This window comes from Salmo trutta, chromosome 12, assembly GCF_901001165.1.
Source record: "Salmo trutta chromosome 12, fSalTru1.1, whole genome shotgun sequence".
Lineage (NCBI taxonomy): Eukaryota > Metazoa > Chordata > Actinopteri > Salmoniformes > Salmonidae > Salmo > Salmo trutta.
The window spans coordinates 30026194-30047950 of NC_042968.1; the positions used below are offsets into that span (position 1 = coordinate 30026194).

At 43.2% G+C, this 21757-nt stretch overlaps 1 protein-coding gene across 2 annotated transcripts in view; it reads left to right on the forward strand.

The window, feature by feature from the left end:
• Window positions 1-21757, forward strand: part of LOC115203324 (transmembrane protein 266) — a 73948-nt gene that overhangs the window by 40651 nt on the left and 11540 nt on the right. The window contains exons 1-6 of one of the 2 annotated variants that reach the window (XM_029767918.1): window positions 4672-4971; window positions 7810-7964; window positions 8668-8741; window positions 11192-11248; window positions 14645-14783; window positions 20334-20449. In XM_029767918.1, coding sequence (XP_029623778.1) covers window positions 4823-4971; window positions 7810-7964; window positions 8668-8741; window positions 11192-11248; window positions 14645-14783; window positions 20334-20449 — 690 coding nt within the window. In that variant the 5' untranslated portion in view covers window positions 4672-4822. Of the gene's footprint in view, window positions 1-4671; window positions 4972-7809; window positions 7965-8667; window positions 8742-11191; window positions 11249-14644; window positions 14784-20333; window positions 20450-21757 lie in introns of those variants that run through there. The other variant, XM_029767917.1, reaches the window with a different exon arrangement.

Consider the following 21757-nt stretch of genomic DNA (forward strand, 5'->3'; position numbering starts at 1 on the left):
ATTTGTGCAGATATGCTGCAGTGAGTGTTGCCAGGCATCGGACAGCGTATTGTTCAAATCAAATGTTAATTGTCACATGCTTCGTAAACCACAGGTGTAGACTAACATTGAAATGCAAACAGAAAAAAATATAAATAATAACACAAGGAATAAATACACAATGAGTAACGATAACCGAGTCGATGTACAGGGGTACGAGGTAATTGTGGTCGATATGTATATTTAGGTAGGGATAAAGTGACTAGGCAACAGGATAGCTGGGAAACAGTAACAGCAGCGTATGTGATGAGTCAAAATAGTGCAATGCAGATAGTCCAGGTAGCTATTTGTTAACTATTTACAGTAACTAGCTTAGCAGTCTTATGGGTTGGAGGTAGATGCTGTTCAGAGTCCTGTTGGTTCCAGACTTGGTGCATCGGTACCGCTTGCCATGCGGAAGCAGAGAGAACAGTCTATGACTTGGGTGGCAGGAGTCTTTGACCATTTTTAGGGCCTTCCTCTGACACCGCCTGGTATAGAAGTCCTGGAAGGCAGGGAGCTAGGCCCAAGTGGTGTACTAGGCCGTACACACTACCTTCTGTAGCGCCTTCTGTCGGATGCCAAGCAGTTGCCATACCAAGAGGTGATGCAGCCAATCAAGATGCTCTCAATGGTGCAGCTGTATAACTTTTTGAGGATCTGAGGGCTCATGCAGAACCTTTTCATCCTCCTGGGGGGAAGAGGCGTTATCATGCCCTCTTCATGACTGTGTTGGTGTGTGTGGACCATGATAATTCCTTAGTGATGTGGACACCGATAAACTTGAAGCTCTCAACCTGCTCCACTACAGCCTGTCGATGTGGATGGGGGCGTGCTCGGCCCTCCATTTCCTGTAGTCCATGATCAGTTCCTTTGTCTTGCTGACATTGTGGGAGAGGTTCTTGTCCTGGCACCATACTGCCAGGTCTCTGACCTCCTTCCTGTAGGCTGTGTCATCGTCGTCGGTGATCAGGCCTATCACCATTGTGTCATCTGCAAACTTAATAAAGATGTTAGAGTTGTGCATGGCCACACAGTCGTGGGTGAACAGAGAGTACAGGAGGGGACTAAGCAAGTACCCCTGAGGGGCCCCTGTTTTGAGGGTCAGATTGGATGTTTTTTGCTACCCTCACCACCTGGGGGCGGCCTGTCAGGAAGTCCAGGATCCAGTTGCAGAGGGAGGTGTTTAATCCCAGGGTCCTTAGTTTAGTAATGAGCTTAAGCTTCAGTTAGTCAGAAGTTGGACTCTATACATTATCAAAGGGGCCTACTCCGCGCAACAGCAGCAATGAGATTTGTGCTAGCTGAAGGATTGTTTATGAATTTGAATGCCATAATATAGTTCAGAGAAAGACTTCCAGTCTATACAATACCTCAAGAAGTTCAGTTCAGTGAAATACTTCCAGTCAATACAATACCACAAGAAGTTCAGTTCAGAGAAATACTTCCAGTCAATACAATACCACAAGAAGTTCAGTTCAGTGAAATACTTCCAGTCAATACAATACCACAAGAAGTTCAGTTCAGTGAAATACTTCCAGTCAATACAATACCACAAGAAGTTCAGTTCAGTGAAATACTTCCAGTCAATACAATACCACAAGAAGTTCAGTTCAGTGAAATACTTCCAGTCAATACAATACCACAAGAAGTTCAGTTCAGAGAAATACTTCCAGTCTATACAATACCACAAGAAGTTCAGTTCAGAGAAATACTTCCAGTCAATACAATACCACAAGAAGTTCAGTTCAGAGAAATACTTCCAGTCAATACAATACCACAAGAAGTTCAGTTCAGAGAAATACTTCCAGTCAATACAATACCACAAGAAGTTCAGTTCAGAGAAATACTTCCAGTCAATACAATACCACAAGAAGTTCAGTTCAGAGAAATACTTCCAGTCAATACAATACCACAAGAAGTTCAGTTCAGTGAAATACTTCCAGTCAATACAATACCACAAGAAGTTCAGTTCAGTGAAATACTTCTGAGTTGGTCCTCAATTGTTCTCTCTCTCTCTTTTCACTCGGGAGCCAGTGAGTAGGTCTATATTTCCTGGAATGATCTAAAAGGTCACGTCCTGATAATGTGTTTGAAGGGAAGGAAGGGAGGAAAGGAAAATGAAGGCAGCTCAATCCTCCTGTTCCCCCTGATTTTGCTGTGAGCAAATAGACTGTGTTATACAAATCATCTGTGATTGGCTGATAAGGACTGTTCTAATCCGAGCCCTGATGAAGGCAAATAAGAGATCAGAGAGAGAGAGGTGGTGTATCATCTACTGCAGTCAGTCAGTGTGTGTAGGAGTTGCAGTCCTTTATCATGGACCGTCTGCACTCTGAGGGAGGGATGTTGGCTGATTGCTGTGTTTAGCCCCACACTCCTTGCCCGCTCGGTCATATTGATAGCATGATTTAATCTACCTCCTCTGTTTCCCTGTCCAGCCCGGTACAATCTCCTCCCCACCAGGGCTCCACTGATGCCTTTATCAACCTGTCCTAAGCAGACGTGTGAAGAGGGAGAGAGATGGAGAGAGCGACAGAGAGAGCATCATTGAAAGAAATAGAGGGATTGTGCATGAAAGACAGGAAGAATTAGAGAGAGGCACACAAAAGAGAGAGAGAGAGAGAGAGAGACAGGAATAATGCATGAAAGAGAGAGGGTGAGAGACTGTCAGAGTGTGTTCCTTTGGGACATCCATGTCCAGACATGAGTTAAGGACATAAGTGCTGTCCATATTTAGGCTGTCTGGTGTGTCATTGTTTTGTTGACTCCTCAGAGTGTAGCCTATGTGATGTCATGTCCATGATGAACCCCTTTCTGCAGGCCCTCGTCTGTGACATAGTCTGGTGTTGGTCTTTCCTTCAGCGGATGAGAGAAGAGGGCTCGATTCAATCCATATCGCGGAAGTTCAGTGCTATAGCGCGATTGAAATTTAAAGGCATTCCCAGTAAACGCTGCATAGGTCCGCTCAATCAGAAATTACCATTAAAATTGAATCGGACTATAGGGTTAAACTTCCTCTATACGGATTGAATCAAGCCCCTGATGTCTCTATTGTCTGTTGACCTACTGTTTGCAAAAACATACCAGGTTGACTTTCTAAAGAATGTGCCTACTCCTAGACTGAAAAGCATGTTCAATGTAGAATCTTTATTCAAAGTGATTTTTAGTCCAGTTCTTGGCCAGGAATTCAGCCATTATTGTCTTGTAAGGGATAAGTAATTGTAATGTACATGTAACTGCCAAAATAATGGAAACACTTTAGTAAATGTGGGATACAAAGTATATTGAAAGCAGGTGCTTCCACACAGGTGTGGTTCCTGAGTTAATTAAGTAGTTAACAGCCCGTCATGTATAAGAATGCTGGGCAGGCCATTGTTTTGGCTACCATGGCTATGCCCCGATAGGATGACAATGGCCCCATCCACAGGGCACGAGTGGTCACTGAATGGTTTGGTAACTGAATGGTTTGACGAGCATGAAAATGATGTAAACGATATGCCATGGCCGTCTCAGTCACCAGATCTCAACCCAATTGAACACTTACTGTATGGGAGATTCTGGAGTGGCGCCTGAGACAGCGTTTTCCACCATCATAAAAAAACACAAAATTATGCAATTTCTTGTGGACGAATGGTGTTGCATCCTTCCGATAGTGTTCCAGACACTTCTAGAATCTCTGCTAAGGTGCATTGAAGCTGTTCTGGCTCGTGGTGGCCTAACACCCTATTAAGACACAATGTTGGTGTTTCCTTTATTTTGGCAGTTACTTGTAGTTAGTCTTATGCCGTTTTTGCAGTTATTTTAAAGTACCATTTCTCCTTTAGTAATGAGGCCCTGAAGTGTTTTTCAGCACATTCAGCTTGTGAACAGAGTAATTTATCTTTAATACTTTGTTTTACTACTCCTACTCAAGGCTTTTTATTGTTTGGGAGAAATGATCATATTTTTCTCTCTCTGCGGAGGGCAGTATAAATGAACTATGAAACGATGCGTTCCTGAGATGGATTTGAATGTAGAATATAACTGCAGAGAATTGTCCCAAAGCAAATCAATGCAACACCTTCAACTGTCACCACCAGATGTTAGAAAGTCAAGTGTTACACAGTGGTGTGTAGGTCTATATCCATGAACTAAAGACAATACATCCCTTTCACAGCTGGAGCCTTTTTGATGGGAAAAATTTAATCAAACTTTATTTGTGACATGCACCGAATACAACAAGTGTAGACTTTACCATGAAATGCTAACTGACAAGCCCTTAACTAACAGCGCAGTTCAAGAAGAGTTAAGAAAATATTTACCAAGTAGACTAAAATAAAAAGGAATACTAAAAAGTAACACAATAAGAATAACAATAATGAGGTTATATACACGGGGCACCAGTACCGAGTCAGTGTGCGGGGGTACAGGTTAGAGGTAACTTGTACATGTAGGTGGGGGTGAAGTGACTATGCATAGATAATAAACAGCGAGTAGCAGCAGTGTACAAAAGGGAGGGTGGGGGGTCAATGTAAATTGTCCCGTGGCGATTTTATTAATTGTTCGGCAGTCTTATAGTTTGGGGGTAGAAGCTGTTGAGGAGCCTCTTGGTCCTAGACTTGGCGCTCTGGTACAGCTTGCCGTGTGGTAGCAGAGAAAACAGTCTAAAACTTGGGTGACTGGAGTCTCTGACAATTTTATGGGCTTTCCTCTGACACCGCCTAGTATATATTAAAATCATCTCCATTCCTTAGTGTTCTTTTGTTCGTATATACTTCACTTAGATGATTAGTGACATTGTCTTTCTTCTATATCCCTCTTAATGGTTCATTTCCATACAGGATTAAGCCCAGTGTTTTACCCAAAATACTCAGACTTTTCTGTTTCCATCTACGCGGGTCGGCACCCGGGTCTCACTGGGCCATGGATCCGGCGGACCTGCTCTCACTTGGGCCCAAAGCCAGGCCACTGGTACTTTTCAGCTTGCATTTACATAACAATGGCTAACTGTGAACTTTAACACCTCACAAAGCAACTGTTTTGATTCTGCAGAGGTTGTCGATTCTGCTCTTCAAGTCCCCACTGTCAGCCCAAGCTATGGAACCACAATTGATCTAGTATAACATAAGGGTGTATACACTAGTTTAACACTGGTGTTACAGTCTAAAAGCAGCATAATGGTTAGGGTCTCATGGTTTTTAGCATGGCCATGTTTGGAGGGTAAAACAGGGATTGAGGCCTAGCAGCTTGAGTTTGTTCTAAGACAACATCCCCTCTAGGATGGTAACATACTGTATGCTGTCAGGTAGGGTGGTTAGAGATGTTTCATTATGTATCACCAGCAGGGTCTAGAGTAAGCTGTTTATAGACACTGAAACCTGAAGACATCAGAAGACTTTGTGTACACTTTATTCTTTCATTTCCAAAGTATTACTATTCTCCTAACAGCTGATCTGCAGCAGGTAGCCTATCGCTTAGGAGCGTTGGGCCAGTAACCGAAAGGTCAGTTGTTCAAATCCCCGAGACGGCTAGGTGAAAAATCTGTATGTGCCCTTGAGCAAGGCACTTAACTATAATTGCTCCTGTAAGTTGCTTTGGATAAGAGTAACTGCCAAATGACTACAAACATGTACAAATCTGAGCAGATCTGTCAAATCTATGGCAGTTTTCTAAAATGAGCTCTAGCATATGACTCCACCCTGCTGTCTGTCCCCTCTCCGTTGTGGAGATGAGATAGGAGATGAGGAGATGAGGAGATGAGGTGTCCAGGCCCAGGCTGGCATGGTGGTAACTGCATCCTGTGAGTCTGGCTGAGACACGGCCACCAACGGTAGAGAGAGAGAGAGCAGAGTCAACACCATCTGGCCCACCATACACACTCCAGCCCCACCGAACCTCACCGAGCGCCAGAAAGATGATTGCTAACAGCGTGATTATGGCTCTATTAGATTAGCCTAGCATTGTTTACGGGCTTGTGGGTTTGCCCGTGCCAAGTGTACCTACCACTACCCTCAGAGAGAGAGAGAGACTGAGAGGAGCAGAAGGAGGTGAGGGGAACTGTTCAGCAGCTGCTGTAAGACTCCTTTGCTCATTGCCTCGTGTTAGCCTACTCAGGGTGAAGTCTGAATGAATAGAGGAGAATAATATGAATCCTTCAGAGACGATGCCTGTTTGTCACTCACTGTGGTATAATTGGGCACATCCTGTAAGCACACACACACCCAAATGGTGTATCGTCCTCGTTTGCATGAGTAAGTAAGACACAGTTCATGTAACAATTCCTACATAATATTATGAGGCTCATACAGTATCACTTGCATATTCATATCCACATGTCGCTTAACATTTAGACTAAATGGCCCCATTTAAACATCTAAAGTCATTCCAGCCAAGCCTCATTCCCTACTAATGACTTAACAACAGCAGCAGTTGCCCTCAACTGAGGATGTGATACATACAAGCATCTCTACCCTGGGAATATATGTGTGTGTGTGTGAGGGGTAATGCCCTGATATCCACACACCCAAATCCTCCAGGACTGCTCTTTTCTGCTCTGCTCCCCATGCCCGTGCCTTGGTCCTATCAGTAACAGTCCAAAGGCCACTCTACACAACTCCTGCCTGACTGTATGAAAATCTGATTTGGGGTCAATTCCATGTCAATGAATTTCAGTAAATTCAGGAAGTAAAATTAATTCAAATGTCAGATTACTTCCTGACTGGATTGAAATGGAATTGACAACAACCCTGATAAAAAAAATACAGCTTTATTCCATTCCACCGCCACTGATTCTGCCCACTGCCACTGATTGTTTTAGCTCTAATTAGCACCATGCTAGGGAATGAAGACATGATCACAGAAGTGGTGTGATTAGCCAAGCTCACTGCCAGGCCCAGTGCCTGGGGAGCAGCGAAAGGTGTAGAAGAGGACGAGCCAAGTTTCCATTCTGGCTGGAGCTCTGGCATGGTTTCTCCTGTCTGTCTCCCACTGCTAATAGAGGGAGGGAACAGTGGGTCTGGGAAAGAGCTATGTATAAGATTTTATCCATGTGTTTTCTTTCAATAACTTGAAATGTGTTACTGTTGTATGGAGTCTTCTAATATACAGTCGACCCCTTCATTGCCCTCTGAATAAAGTTGCTTTACTAATCCTCTCACTGATATGCCTGAGAGACAAGTCACCAGCTCAAAGAGCCTCAGTGTCTTTCTGTCTTAATGCAGTCTCTGTTCTGTTCACACTCTTCCCCCTCCACTGCCCTGGCCCACCAAACCCAGGCTGGGTTTAGAAACTGGTTCACTACATTGCATTGATGAGGTTATATGTGTTAAATAGCACCCCTGCTGGCAAATAGAAGGAACATCAGTCAGCATACAGTCAGCTGGTACAGTAAGATCGTTGAAAGAATGAAATGGTGAATACAAACCTGTGTCCATACACAAGTACTTTCTCCCTGTCTTTGGTGTACTAACACTGACTCTCTAGTCCCTCTCTCCTCTATCCCTCTCTCCTCCTCTCTCCTCCTCCTCTCGCCTTTCCCTCTCTCCTCCTCTCTCCTCTATCCCTCTCTCCTCTTCTTTTCTACTCTATCCCTCTCTCCTCCTCTCTCCTCTATCCCTCTCTCCTCCTCTCTCCTCTATCCCTCTCTCCTCTATCCCTCTCTCCTCTTCTTTTCTACTCTATCCCTCTCTCCTCCTCCTCTCTCCTCTATCCCTCTTTCCTCCTCTCTCCTCTATCCCTCTCTCCTCCTCTCTCCTCCTCCTCTCTCCTCTCTCCCTCTCCTCTCTCCCTCTCCTCTCCCCCTCTCTCCAGGTCTAACTGGTTGAAGCCGTGCTGTGGTCGGAGGGTAGCCCTGTGGCAGGTGTGTCTGCTCAGTGCAGGCTTCAACTGTTTCCTGGTGGCGCTGGTCATCCAGGTGGTGGTCTTCTTGACCCTGGAACTCCTCATAGACACCAAGCATCTACAATGTAACTATCTTTTCCATTGACAGTAAAGGAGGATCCTTATACTGTGTTCTAGTGACTGTAGAAAGTTAGACTTGGGTAGTCCTGTGCTTCCTTGATCCTGTGACCCAGGTTTTGGGATTATAGCCCATAGAGACAATTATCATGATGCTGCATTAACATGCGTTCCAACCTGTTTTCTAAACATGATTACATTTCTTACCAAAGAGAGGAAACTACGGCGACTAAAAGGCCCATATGAGAGAGAAACAGCATTGCCAACCGGGATAGTAAATGAGTCTATGAACTGGTCTCTACTCAACAGCGCTGACTGTCTGGGCAGGTGTCATCATCGCATTACATTATGGACTGTAAGCCAAGGTTACGTCCCGAATGGTATCCTATCCCCTATATACTGCACTACTTTTGACCAGAACCCTTTGTGCCCTGATCAAAAGTAGTGCACTATACAGGGAATAGGATACCGTTTGAGACGCACCTCAAGAGACAGGTCTGTATTGACAGATGATTCTCTCTCTGCTCTGGGGACTACAGGACACCAGTCACTTCAGATGCATTACCATAGACTCTGACTGTCCTGGCTGTCCTGTTGCCAGCTCTGGAAAGACACATGGAGGGAGTAGGAAGGAGGATGGGGGGAGATGGAGAGGTACAGGGAGATAAATCCTTTAAGATACACATTTTTCTCTTTTGTTATTTATTCCAGTTGCCAATGCTATTCAATTTGCCAGCGTCATCCATTGGATCAGCCTCGCCATCCTTTCACTCTTCTTCACTGAGGTAATGACACACACACACACACACACACACACACACACACACACACACACACACACACACACACACACACACACACACACACACACACACACACACACACAGGGTTAAGTAATAATTCAAGAGGAGGTTAACAAGGTTTAGGGCTTGGGTTACAGTCATATGATCCACCCAACACCTTATAACACCTTTGCTTCCTGACATTATAGATGAACGGTGTCAGAGGGGAATGGTATTCAAGGTCTATATATTAAAAACTAAACTATAGTTACTGTAACTATAGAGACCTTGACTTATTAAACGGTCATAATAAAAATCTTTTTCCTGTCCACCAATCAGAGAATGTCCCTCTCTGCTTCTCTCTTACAGTGGAGCCGTTGTTGTCACGATGTGCTACTGTATGATGAATGAGACAGGCCACTTTTACATCGTCACCCTTTCATCATGATTAGAATGTATCTCTATCATCCTCCTTTTCAAAATAAAGGACCCTCCTAACCCTGATTAGAATGTAACTCTATCATCCTCCTTTTCAAAATAAAGGACCCCCCCAACCCAACACTAGTGTATGTTACTGTACATACAGTAGATGTATGTAATAGATCAGGTATGATCAGACAACTAGGAGGGCCATTGTACAGTGTCCAGGATCATTATCCTTTTCCCACATTCTAATTGATCGAAAGACTTGTAAAAAGTACCCTTCAAAGATTGGAAGTTTACATACACTTAGGTTGGAGTCATTAAAACTCGTTTTTCAACCACTCCACAAATTTATTTTTAACAAACTATAGTTTTGGCAAGTCGGTTAGGACATCTACTTTGTGCATGACACAAGTCATTTTTACAACAATTGTTTACAGACAGATTATTTAACTTATAATTCTCTGTATCACAATTCCAGTGGGTCAGTTTACATACACTGAGTTGACTGTGCCTTTAAACAGCTTGGATAATTCCAGAAAATGATGTCATGGCTTTAGAAGCTTCTGAAGCTTCTGCTAATTGACATAATTTGAGTCAATTGGAGGTGTCCCTGTGTATGTATTTCAAGGCCTACCTTCAAACTCAGTGCTTCTTTGCTTGACATCATGGGAAAATCTAAAGAAATCAGCCAAGCCCTCAGGATTTTTTTTTAGACCTCCACAAGCCTGGTCCATCCTTGGGAGCAATTTCCAAATGCCTGAAAGTTACACGTTCATCTGTACAAACAATAATACGTAAGTATAAACACCATGGGACCACGCAGCTGTCATACCACTCAGGAGGAGACTCGTTCTGTCTCCTAGAGATGAACATACTTTGGTGCAAAAAGTGCAAATCAATCCTAGATCAATAGCAAAGGACCTTGTGAAGATGCTGGAGGAAACGAGTACAAAAGTATCTATATCCACAGTAAAACGAGTCCTATATCGACATAACCTGAAAGGCCGCTCAGCAAGGAAGAAGCCACTGCTCCAAAACCACCATAAAAAAGCCAGACTACGGTTTGCAACTGCACATGGGGACAAAGATCGTACTTTTTGGAGAAATGTCCTCTGGTCTGATGAAACAAAAATAGAACTGTTTGGCCATAATGACCATTGTTATGTTTGGAAGAAAAAGGGGGACTCTTGCAAGCCAAAGAACACCATCCCAACCGTGATGCACGGGGGTGGCAGCATCATGTTGTGGGGGTGCTTTGCTGCAGAAGGGACTGGTGCACTTCACCAAATATATGGCATCATGTGGAAGGAAAATTATGTGGATATATTGAAGCAACATCTCAAGACATCAGTCAGGAAGTTAAAGCTTGGTCGCAAATGGGTCTTCCAAATGGACAATGACCCCAAGCATACTTCCAAAGTTGTGGCAAAATGGCTTAAGGACAACAAAGTCAAGGTATTGGAGTGGCCATCACAAAGCCCTGACCTCAAACCTATAGAACATTTGTGGGCAGAACTGAAAAAGCATGTGTGAGCAATGAGGCCTACAATTGAGTGTATGTAAACTTCTGACCCACAGGGAATGTGATGAAGAAACAAAAGCTGAAATAAATCATTCTCTCTTCTATTATTCTGACATTTCACATTCTTAAAATAAAGTGGTGATCCTAACTGACCTAAGACAGGGAATTTTAACTAGGCTTAAATGTCAGGAATTGTGAAAAACTGACTTTAAATGTATTTGGCTAAGGTGTATGTAAACTTCTGACTTCAACTCAATATGTTACTTTCTGTGACCATGTAGAAAAGGAAGGTTTGAGTTAAAGAAAGCCTACATTCACAGCAGTATATAAATGGGGACTGTAACTTGTCCTGTCTTTTTTTGTCCATATTCAAATGACCTATCAGAATGTGTTGTAGATGTGTTGAAACCTGAGGAGTGTGAGAATATTTCGCATGTCATTGGAGAGGTTGTATTTGGCTTTTTTCCTCCCCTTCCATCCTTTCTCCCTCTCCCTCTTTTCACAGACTGTCTTCAGGATTGTAGTCCTTGGGATTTGGGACTACATTGAGAACAAAGTAGAGGTAAGATTAATTCAATTAAACCTCAATGTAATATCTCCTAAAAACAGTGTGTAAAATCTCCTAATGACAGCGTGTCATATCTCCTAATGACAGTGTGTAATATCTCCTTTAATAACAGTGTGTAATATCTCCTTTAATAACAGTATGTAATATCTCCTAATGAGTGTGTAATACCTCCTAATGACAGTGTGTAATATCTCCTAATGACAGCGTGTAATATCTCCTAATGACAGCGTGTAATAATCTGAAAATGTTCTGAAAGAGCTGCAAAATCTGGACCCCTACAAATCAGCTGGGCTTGACAATCTGGACCCGTTCTTTCTAAAATTATCTGCCGAAATTATTGCAACCTCTATTACTAGCCTGTTCAACCTCTCTTTCGTGTCGTCTGAGATTCCCATAGATTGGAAAGCAGCTGCTGTCATCCCCCTCTTCAAAGGAGGTGACACTCTTGACCCAAATTGCTACAGACCTATATCCATCCTACCCTGCCTTTCTAAGGTCTTCGAAAGCCAAGTCAACAAACAGATTACCGACTATTTCGAATCCCACCGCACCCTCTCCGCTATGCAATCTGGTTTCAGAGCTGGTCATGGATGCACCTCAGCCACGCTCAAGGTCCTAAACGACATCGTAACCGCCATCGATAAGAAACAATACTGTGCTGCCGTATTCATTGACCTGGCCAAAGCTTTTGACTCTGTTAATCACCACATCCTCATCGGCAGACTCAGTAGCCTTGGTTTCTCAAACGATTGCGTCGCCTGGTTCACTAACTACTTCTCTGATAGAGTTCAGTGTGTCAAATCGGAGGGCCTGCTGTCCGGACCTCTGGCAGTCTCTATGGGGTACCACAGGGTTCAATTCTTGGGCCAACTCTTTTCTCTGTATACATCAATGATGTCGCTCTTGCTGCTGGTGAATCTCTGATCCACCTCTACGCAGACGACACCATTCTGTATACTTCTGGCCCTTCTTTGGACACTGTGTTAACAACCCTCCAGACGAGCTTCAATGCCATACAACTCTCCTTCCGTGGTCTCCAACTGCTCCTAAATACAAGTAAAACTAAATGCATGCTCTTCAACCGATCGCTGCCTGCACCTGCCCGCCTGTCCAGCATCACTTCTCTGGACGGTTCTGACTTAGAATTTGTGGACAACTACAAATACCTAGGTGTCTGGTTAGACTGTAAACTCTCCTTCCAGACTCACGTCAAACATCTCCAATCCAAAGTTAAATCTAGAATTGGCTTCCTATTTCGCAACAAAGCATCCTTCACTCATGCTGCCAAACATACCCTCGTAAAACTGACCATCCTACCAATCATCGACTTCGGCGATGTCATTTACAAAATAGCCTCCAATACCCTACTCAACAAGCTGGATGCAGTCTATCACAGTGCCATCCGTTTTGTCACCAAAGCCCCATATACTGCCAGGGTTGTGGGTTCGATTCCCACGGGGGGCCTTTACAAAAAAAATTATAATAATAATAATAATAATAAAAATGTATGAAATGTATTCATTCACTACTGTAAGTTGCTCTGGATAAGAGCGTCTGCTAAATGACTAAAATGTAAAATGTAAATATCTCCTAATGACAGCGTGTAATATCTCCTAATGACAGCGTGTAATATCTCCTAATGACAGTGTGTAATATCTCCTTTAATAACTGTGTAATATCTCCTAATGACAGTGTGTAATATCTCCTAATGACAGCGTGTAATATCTCCTAATGACAGTGTGTAATATCTCCTTTAATAACTGTGTAATATCTCCTAATGACAGTGTGTAATATCTCCTAATGACAGCGTGTAATATCTCCTAATGACAGCGTGTAATATCTCCTAATGACAGTGTGTAATATCTCCTAATGACAGCGTGTAATATCTCTTAATGACAGCGTGTAATGACAGCGTGTAATATCTCCTAATGACAGCGTGTAATATCTCCTAATGACAGCGTGTAATATCTCCTTATGACAGTGTGTAATATCTCCTAATGACAGCGTGTAATATCTCCTAATGACAGCGTGTAATATCTCCTAATGACAGTGTGTAATATCTCCTAATGACAGTGTGTAATATCTCCTAATGACAGCGTGTAATATCTCCTAATGACAGTGTGTAATATCTCCTAATGACAGTGTGTAATATCTCCTAATGACAGCGTGTAATATCTCCTAATGACAGCGTGTAATATCTCCTAATGACAGCGTGTAATATCTCCTAATAACAGTGTGTAATATCTCCTAATGACAGTGTGTAATATCTCCTTTAATAACAGTGTGTAATATCTCCTAATGACAGTGTGTAATATCTCCTAATGACAGCGTGTAATATCTCTTAATGACAGCGTGTAATGACAGCGTGTAATATCTCCTAATGACAGCGTGTAATATCTCCTAATGACAGCGTGTAATATCTCCTTATGACAGTGTGTAATATCTCCTAATGACAGCGTGTAATATCTCCTAATGACAGCGTGTAATATCTCCTAATGACATTGTGTAATATCTCCTAATGACAGTGTGTAATATCGCCTAATGACAGTGTGTAATATCTCCTAATGACAGTGTGTAATATCTCCTTTAATAACAGTATGTAATATCTCCTAATGACAGCGTGTAATATCTCCTAATGACAGCGTGTAATATCTCCTAATGACAGCGTGTAATATCTCCTAATGACAGCGTGTAATATCTCCTAATGACAGTGTGTAATATCTCCTAATGACAGTGTGTAATATCTCCTAATGACAGCGTGTAATATCTCCTAATGACAGTGTGTAATATCTCCTAATGACAGCGTGTAATATCTCCTAATGACAGCGTGTAATATCTCCTAATGACAACGTGTAATATCTCCTAATGACAGCGTGTAATATCTCCTAATAACAGTGTGTAATATCTCCTAATGACAGTGTGTAATATCTCCTAATGACAGTGCGTAATATCTCCTTTAATAACAGTGTGTAATATCTCCTAATGACAGTGTGTAATATCTCCTAATGACAGCGTGTAATATCTCCTAATGACAGCGTGTAATATCTCCTAATGACAGCGTGTAATATCTCCTAATGACAGTGTGTAATATCTCCTAATGACAGCGTGTAATATCTCCTAATGACAGCGTGTAATATCTCCTAATAACAGTGTGTAATATCTCCTAATGACAGCGTGTAATATCTCCTAATGACAGCGTGTAATATCTCCTAATGACAGCGTGTAATATCTCCTAATGACAGCGTGTAATATCTCCTAATGACAGTGTGTAATATCTCCTAAGTCTGTGACAAATGTGGCATGTGATGTTTGTGTGTACACATGCCTGCTTGTTTGGGCGTGTGTGTGCTTGTGTGTGTGTGTGTGTGTGTGTGTGTTTGCTCCCTGCAGGTGTTTGACGGGGCAGTCATTGTGTTGTCCCTGGCCCCTATGGTAGCCTCCACGGTAGCCAATGGCCCCAGCAGCCCCTGGGATGCCATCAGCCTCATCATCACCCTGCGCATCTGGAGGGTCAAGAGAATCATCGACGGTGAGACTGAGGGTGGAGCAGACCAGACGCTCCCTTGTGTCCCTGTCTGTCTGTCTGTCTGTCTGTCTGTCTGTCTGTCTGTCTGTCTGTCTGTCTGTCTGTCTGTCTGTCTGTCTGTCTGTCAAAGCCCTGCTGGTGGATGTCTTACTAGAGTCATCATGACCTTGGTCATCGTCCCTGTCAGTCAACAGGTTTCCTTAGTGTTCTTGGTATTACTCTTAGATGGATGGTTAGTTAGTTTGGTAGGATTGGTTCTAGTGAGATATTATTGAAAAATTTGACAACCTTACGTTGTACCAACAGATGACTTTGAACTTGATCTATCAGTCCTTAATTATTACACCTGACTGATCTTCTACGAGAGGGACACGACTGGGATACGTGGTTGTCTCTATCTTCAGATGGATGCACTTTGTAAGTTGCTCTGGATAAAAGCGTCTGCTAAATGACAAAAATGTAAAACATTTATTATATTTTGGATTTACAATTTTAGCGCTAATTTCAAAAATATCATACTTCACCTAAGGATGATAAAGTCTATTGCTTATTCAATACATGATTGACAGCACAGCCCCATTCTCCCCATGATTATACACATTATTTACTATTCACAACAATAGAATTATTGATCGTCCCTCGGAGTAAATTGCCACCCGTTCTCCTACTTAAACTGGTATTGAACCTAAGCCCTGTTTAAACAGATTTAGAAAAGCCATGATAATGACTATACTGGCTGTTCTATGTTATGCTAATGTAATGCAGATTGATTTCTAACAGGAGGTCACCCTCAGTCTCAGTGAGAGCTGTGCATGCATGATCAACCTACACACCTCAGTCTCTCTAGCTATAGACAGTATACTTACATGACCTCACCATCAGCTCTGCGTGTATGATCGACCAATCTCCAGACCAGAAACTGTGTACATACAGTACATGACCTATGTAGTCTACATAAGAGCTACATAGACCTACATACACTGAGTGTACAAAACATTAAGGACACCTGCTATTTCTGTGACACAGACGGATCAGGTGAATCCAGGTGAATCCAGGTGAAAGCTATGATCCCCTATTGATGTTAAATCCACTTGAAGGAGAGGAGACAGGTTAAATAATGATTTTTAAGCCTTGAGACATTGAGACATGGATTGTGTGTGCACCATTCAGAGGGTGAATGGGCAAGACAAAATATTTAAGTGCCTTTGAACGGGGTATGGTGGTAGTTGCCAGGCGCACCAGTTTGTGTCAAGAACTGCAATGCTGCTGGGTTTTTCATGCTCAACAGTTTCCCGTGTATATCAAGAATGGTCCACCACCCAAGGGACATCCAGCCAACTTGACACAACTGTGGGAAACATGGGCCAGTATCCCTGTGGAATTGTCCTGACGAATTGAGGCTGTTTTGAGGGCAAAAGGGGGGGCAACTCAATATTAGGAAGGTGTCCTTAATGTTTTCGTACCCTCAGTGTAAGAGCAACATAGAATCTGAAATACTGTACATATAGTTTGTACTAGTATTTTTGCCAATACAGGTGAAGTGAACTAATTTGTCAGATCTGCATGCTAAATACGATATTAGCATTTTGAGCAAGTAAGTTCAAATCCAACACTAGTCATATCAGAAAATGGTGCAGTAATCATGATGTGGTACATCTAAAGCAAGTTAAGTTGTTTTTAGACTTCAACAGAAGAAATGCCCAACGGTATTGATTCATTCTGCAGCAATTCAATCACTATAGAGAACAACTTAGTCCTTCCCATTCCTTCACAGTATCTGTCTCCAGGCGTGTTTGTTTACATGTGTTTGAGTGATTGAGTTGGGTAGTTAGGCAGCCAGCCACGCTCAGCAAGAACATTAAACTCACACCTATACAGTAAGTGCAGGAGAGTGGAGAGCAACATCGATTACACACCAAGAAATATGTAATAAGATAGAATACATTCTTTCCTCTTTCACTGAAAAAGTATCAGATAGATGAATGGTGGGAGAGAGAGAGAAAGAAAGACAGAGAGAGAGAGAGAGAGAGGGGGGAGGGAGGGAGGATGAGAGAGAGTCAGAGAGAGACAGAGAGAGAGAAGGGCAGAGAGAGAGGGAGAGAGAGTGAGATAGGGAGAGAGAGAGAGAGAGAGAGGTGTGGAGGCCAGGGGCTTTGCACTTGGCCTGAGCTGAGAGGTGAAAGTGGAAAAGGCTCTTGTGACAGAGGTGCTGTGGAATCAACCATGGTGCGAATTACACTGCTGCTTGGCTTGTCCTGCCATGCCAGCAGCTGTCAGCAGACACACACACACGCACACATGCACGCACGCACGCACGCGCATACACACACACACACACACACACACACACACACACACACACACACACACACACACACACAGAGTACACCAGCCGTCTTTGACATACTTATTATAGCCATGCACAAATTGGGCAGCTAATAATCCCCCACTTCAGCTTCCCCTTGGTGAATGTGAATTTTGCTGTGCCTGCCTGCCCCCTCTGCTCTACTCCCTTCCCCTTGTTGAATGTGAATTTTGCTGTGCCTGCATGCCCCCTCTGCTCTACTCCCTTCCCCTTGTTGAATGTGAATTTTGCTGTGCCTGCATGCCCCCTCTGCTCTACTCCCTTCCCCTTGTTGAATGTGAATTTGGCTGTGCCTGCATGCCCCCTCTGCTCTGCTCCCTTCCCCTTGTTAAGTGTGAGTTCTGCTGTGCCTGTCTCCCCCCTTTGCTCTCCCCGGGCCTGAGTTCCGCTGTTTCATCCTCCCCCCTCTGCTCTCCCTCCCTCTTCCTGCGTGTTCACATCAACAGCTCTATTAATAGGCTATGGGAGAGCAGAACAGAGCAGAGCTGCTGGAGAGAGATGGCTGCAGGCACTGCTGTCAGTAGTTCACTAGTAGGTCTCCTCTGCTGTAGAGGGCTTGGTTATTCACTCTGCTGCTTCCCAGTCTGTATGGCCTAGTAATGTGGCCCTACTCAGGAGAGCAGTTGTGCACTAAGGTCACTGTGTAGAACAGAAGTGGGGATATGACTCAGCTGAAGTCAATACGAGAGCATGTGGACTTCTATGTCTTGTGTGTTTAAATATCACATGAGGCCAGGCTGTGTGCACATGTGTTTGGTTTTGAGTGAAGATATGGTCTAATCCTGTCTCTCTCACTCCCCTGTCTCTTCTCTCTCTGTCTCTTCCCTCTCTTCCCTCTCTCTCTCTCTGTCTCTTCCCTCTCTCTCTGTCTCTTCTCTCTCTGTTGCTTCCCTCTATCTGTCTCTTCTCTCTCTCTATCTGTCTCTTCCCTCTCTCTCTTCCCACTCTCTCTCTGTCGCTTCCCACTATCTCGCTCCTCTCTCTCTCTCTCTTCTCTATCTCTCTTCCCTCTCTCTGTCTCTTCTCTCTGTCTCTTCCCTCTCTGTCTTTTCCCTCTCTCTCTGTCTTCTCTCTATCTCTGTCTCTTCCCTCTCTGTCTCCTCTCTCTCTCTCTCTCTCTGTCTCCTCTCTATCTCTCTCTGTCTCCTCTCTATCTCTCTCTGTCTCCTCTCTATCTCTCTCTTCTCTCTCTGTCTCTTCCCTCTCTCTATCTCTCTCTTCCCTCTCTCTCTTTGTCTCTTCCCTCTCTCTGTCTCCTCTCTCTCCTCTCTATCTATCTCCTCTCTCTCTGTCTCTTCTCTCTATCTGTCTCCTCTCTATCTCATCTCTCTGTCTCTTCCCTCTCTCTCTTTGTCTCTTCCCTCTCTGTCTCCTCTCTCTCTTTGTCTCTTCCCTCTCTGTCTCCTCTCTCTGTCTCCTCTCTATCTCTCTCTGTCTCCTCTCTATCTCTCTCTATCTCTCTCTTCTCTCTCTGTCTCTTCCCTCTCTCTATCTCTCTCTTCCCTCTCTCTCTTTGTCTCTTCCCTCTCTCTGTCTCCTCTCTCTCCTCTCTATCTATCTCTTCTCTCTCTGTCTCTTCCCTCTCTCTCTCTCTCTCTCTCTCTCTGTCTCTTCCCTCTCTCTCTGTCTCTTCCCTCTCTCTGTCTCCTCTCTATCTCTCTCTGTCTCCTCTCTATCTATCTCTTCCCTCTCTCTCTATCTGTCTCTTCTCTCTCTCTCTGTCTCTTCTCTCTCTCTGTCTCTTCCCTCTCTCTCTCTTCCCTCTCTCTCTCTCTCTCTCTCCTCTCTCTCCCTCTCTCTCTCTCTCTCTTCCCTCTCTCTCTCTCTCTTCCCTCTCTCTCTGTCTCTTCCCTCTCTCTCTCTGTCTCTTCCCTCTCTCTCTCTATCTCTGTCTCTTCCCTCTCTCTCTCTATCTCTGTCTCTTCCCTCTCTCTATCTGTCTCTTCCCTCTCTCTCTCTATCTCTGTCTCTTCCCTCTCTCTCTCTATCTCTGTCTCTTCCCTCTCTCTATCTGTCTCTTCCCTCTCTCTCTCTGTCTCTTCTCTCTCTCTCTGTCTCTTCCCTCTCTCTCTCTCTCTTCCCTCTCTCTCTCTCTCTCTTCCCTCTCTCTCTCTGTCTCTTCCCTCTCTCTCTCTGTCTCTTCCCCTCTCTCTCTCTATCTCTCTCTCTTCCCTCTCTCTCTCTCTCTCTTCTCCTCTCTCTCTCTCTCTCTCTTCCCTCTCTCTCTGTCTCTTCCCTCTCTCTCTCTGTCTCTTCCCTCTCTCTATCTGTCTCTTCCCTCTCTCTATCTGTCTCTTCCCTCTCTCTCTCTGTCTCTTCCCTCTCTCTATCTGTCTCTTCCCTCTCTCTATCTGTCTCTTCCCTCTCTCTCTCTGTCTCTTCCCTCTCTCTCTCTGTCTCTATCTCCTCTCTCTCTATCTCTGTCTCTTCTCTCTATCTCTGTCTGTCTCCTCTCTATCTCTCTCTTCTCTCTCTGTCTCTTCCCTCTCTCTATCTCTGTCTTTTCCCTCTCTCTACCTGCACTGATACTTTTACATTTAATTTGAAAACATGGCTCAAATCTATCTAAACCTGTACACATGAGTTATCTGTGGTTCCTCATATGTAAGATGACAGTTGATGATAGTGTTTTTATTACAAATAAGTTATTGTTGTTGGAATGATGATATCTCTACTTTTATCCAATGTAAAAAAACACAATTTCAAATGTTGCTACATAAGACCGATTTGAGCCGGTCGGTCACATATATTATTGGATGTAATGTATTTGCATTTTGTATTGTTTTAGTGAGTATGTGTATTGTGACTGTATAAAGGTCCTTACCTGTCCTGGGACTACGGGTGCAAATTAGCTTTTGGCTAACATTTACATGGATGTTGCATTATTGTAATATTGATGTTGATTAATGTGCATTGTCCCCTATAAATAAATAAATATCAAATATGTCTCCTCTCTCTCTGTCTCTTCCCTCTCTCTATCTGTCTCATCACCCTCTCTCTCTGTCTCTTCCCTCAATCTGTCTCTTCCCTCTATCTGTCTCTTCTCTCTATCTGTCTCTTCTCTCTCTCTCTCTAACCTGTCTCTACTCTCTCTCTGTCTCTTCACTCTCTATCTCTGTCTCTTCCCTCTCTCTATCTCTTCTCTCTCTGTGTCTTCCCTCTCTCTAACTATCTATTCCCTCTCCCAGCCTATGTGTTGCAGGTGAAGGTGGAGATGGAGATGGAGATCCTGCAGTGTGAGAAGATCAAGGCTGTCAGGGAGGAGCAGCTGGAACGTCTCACCCAGATCTGCCAGGAACAGGCAGTAAGTCCCCGCACCATCACCTCACAGATAGCGTTGAGAATAGGGTTAGGGTTTTGGTTGAAGCTAGGTTATGGTTGAGACTAGGGCTAAGGTTGAACCAGGATTTAAAAATAAATAATAATAATTACATTTATTTCACCTTTATTTAACCAGGTAGGCCAGTTGAGAACAAGTTCTCATTTACAACTGCGACCTGGCCAAGATAAAGCAAAGCAGTGCGACAAAAACAACATCACAGAGTTACACATGGAATAAACAAACTTACAGTCAATAACACAATAGAAAACTCTGCATACAGTGTGTGCAAATGAAGTAAGGAGGTAAGGCAATAAATAGGCCATAGTGGCGAAGTAATTAAAATTTAGCAATTAACACTGGAGTGATATACAGTTAAAGTCGGAAGTTTACATACACCTTAGCCAAATACATTTAAACTCAGTTTTTCACAATTCCTGACATTTAATTCGAGTAAAAATTCCCTGTCTTAGGTCAGTTAGGATCACCACTTTATTTTAAGAATGTGAAATGTCAGAATAATAGTAGAGAGAATGATTTATTTCATTTTTTATTTCTTTCATCACATTCCCAGTGGGTCAGAAGTTTACATACACTCAATTAGTATTTGGTAGCATTGCCTTTAAATTGTTTAACTTGGGTCAAATGTTTCGGGTAGCCTTCCAGGCATTTGGAAATTGCTCCCAAGGATGAACCAGACTTGCGGAGGTGTATTTTTTCTGAGGTCTTGGCTGATTTATTTTGATTTTCTCATGATGTCAAGCAAAGAGGCACTGAGTTTGAAGGTAGGCCTTGAAATACCTCCTCAGGGACACCTCCAATTGACTCAAATTATGTCAATTAGCCCATCAGAAGCTTCTAAAGCCATGAAATCATTTTCTGGAATTATCCAAGCTGTTTAACTTCTCAGGGATACGTGGGACGCTACCGTCCCACCTGCGGGACACACTATTCAACAGCCAGTGAAATAGCAGGGCGCGAAATACAAAACAGCGAAAATCTCATAATTTCATTTTCTCTATTTTACACCATTTTAAAGATAAGACTCGTTAATCTAACCACATTGTCCGATTTAAAAAAGGCTTTACGGCGAAAGCATAAAATTTGATTATGTTAGGACATAAACTTCACAAGAAAAACCACACAGCCATTTTCCAAGCAAAGACATGCATCACAAAAACCAAAAGTACAGCTAAAATATTCACTAACCTTTGATGATCTTCATCAGATGGCACTCATAGGACTTAATGTTAAACAATACATGTATGTTTTGCTCGATAAAGTTCATATTTA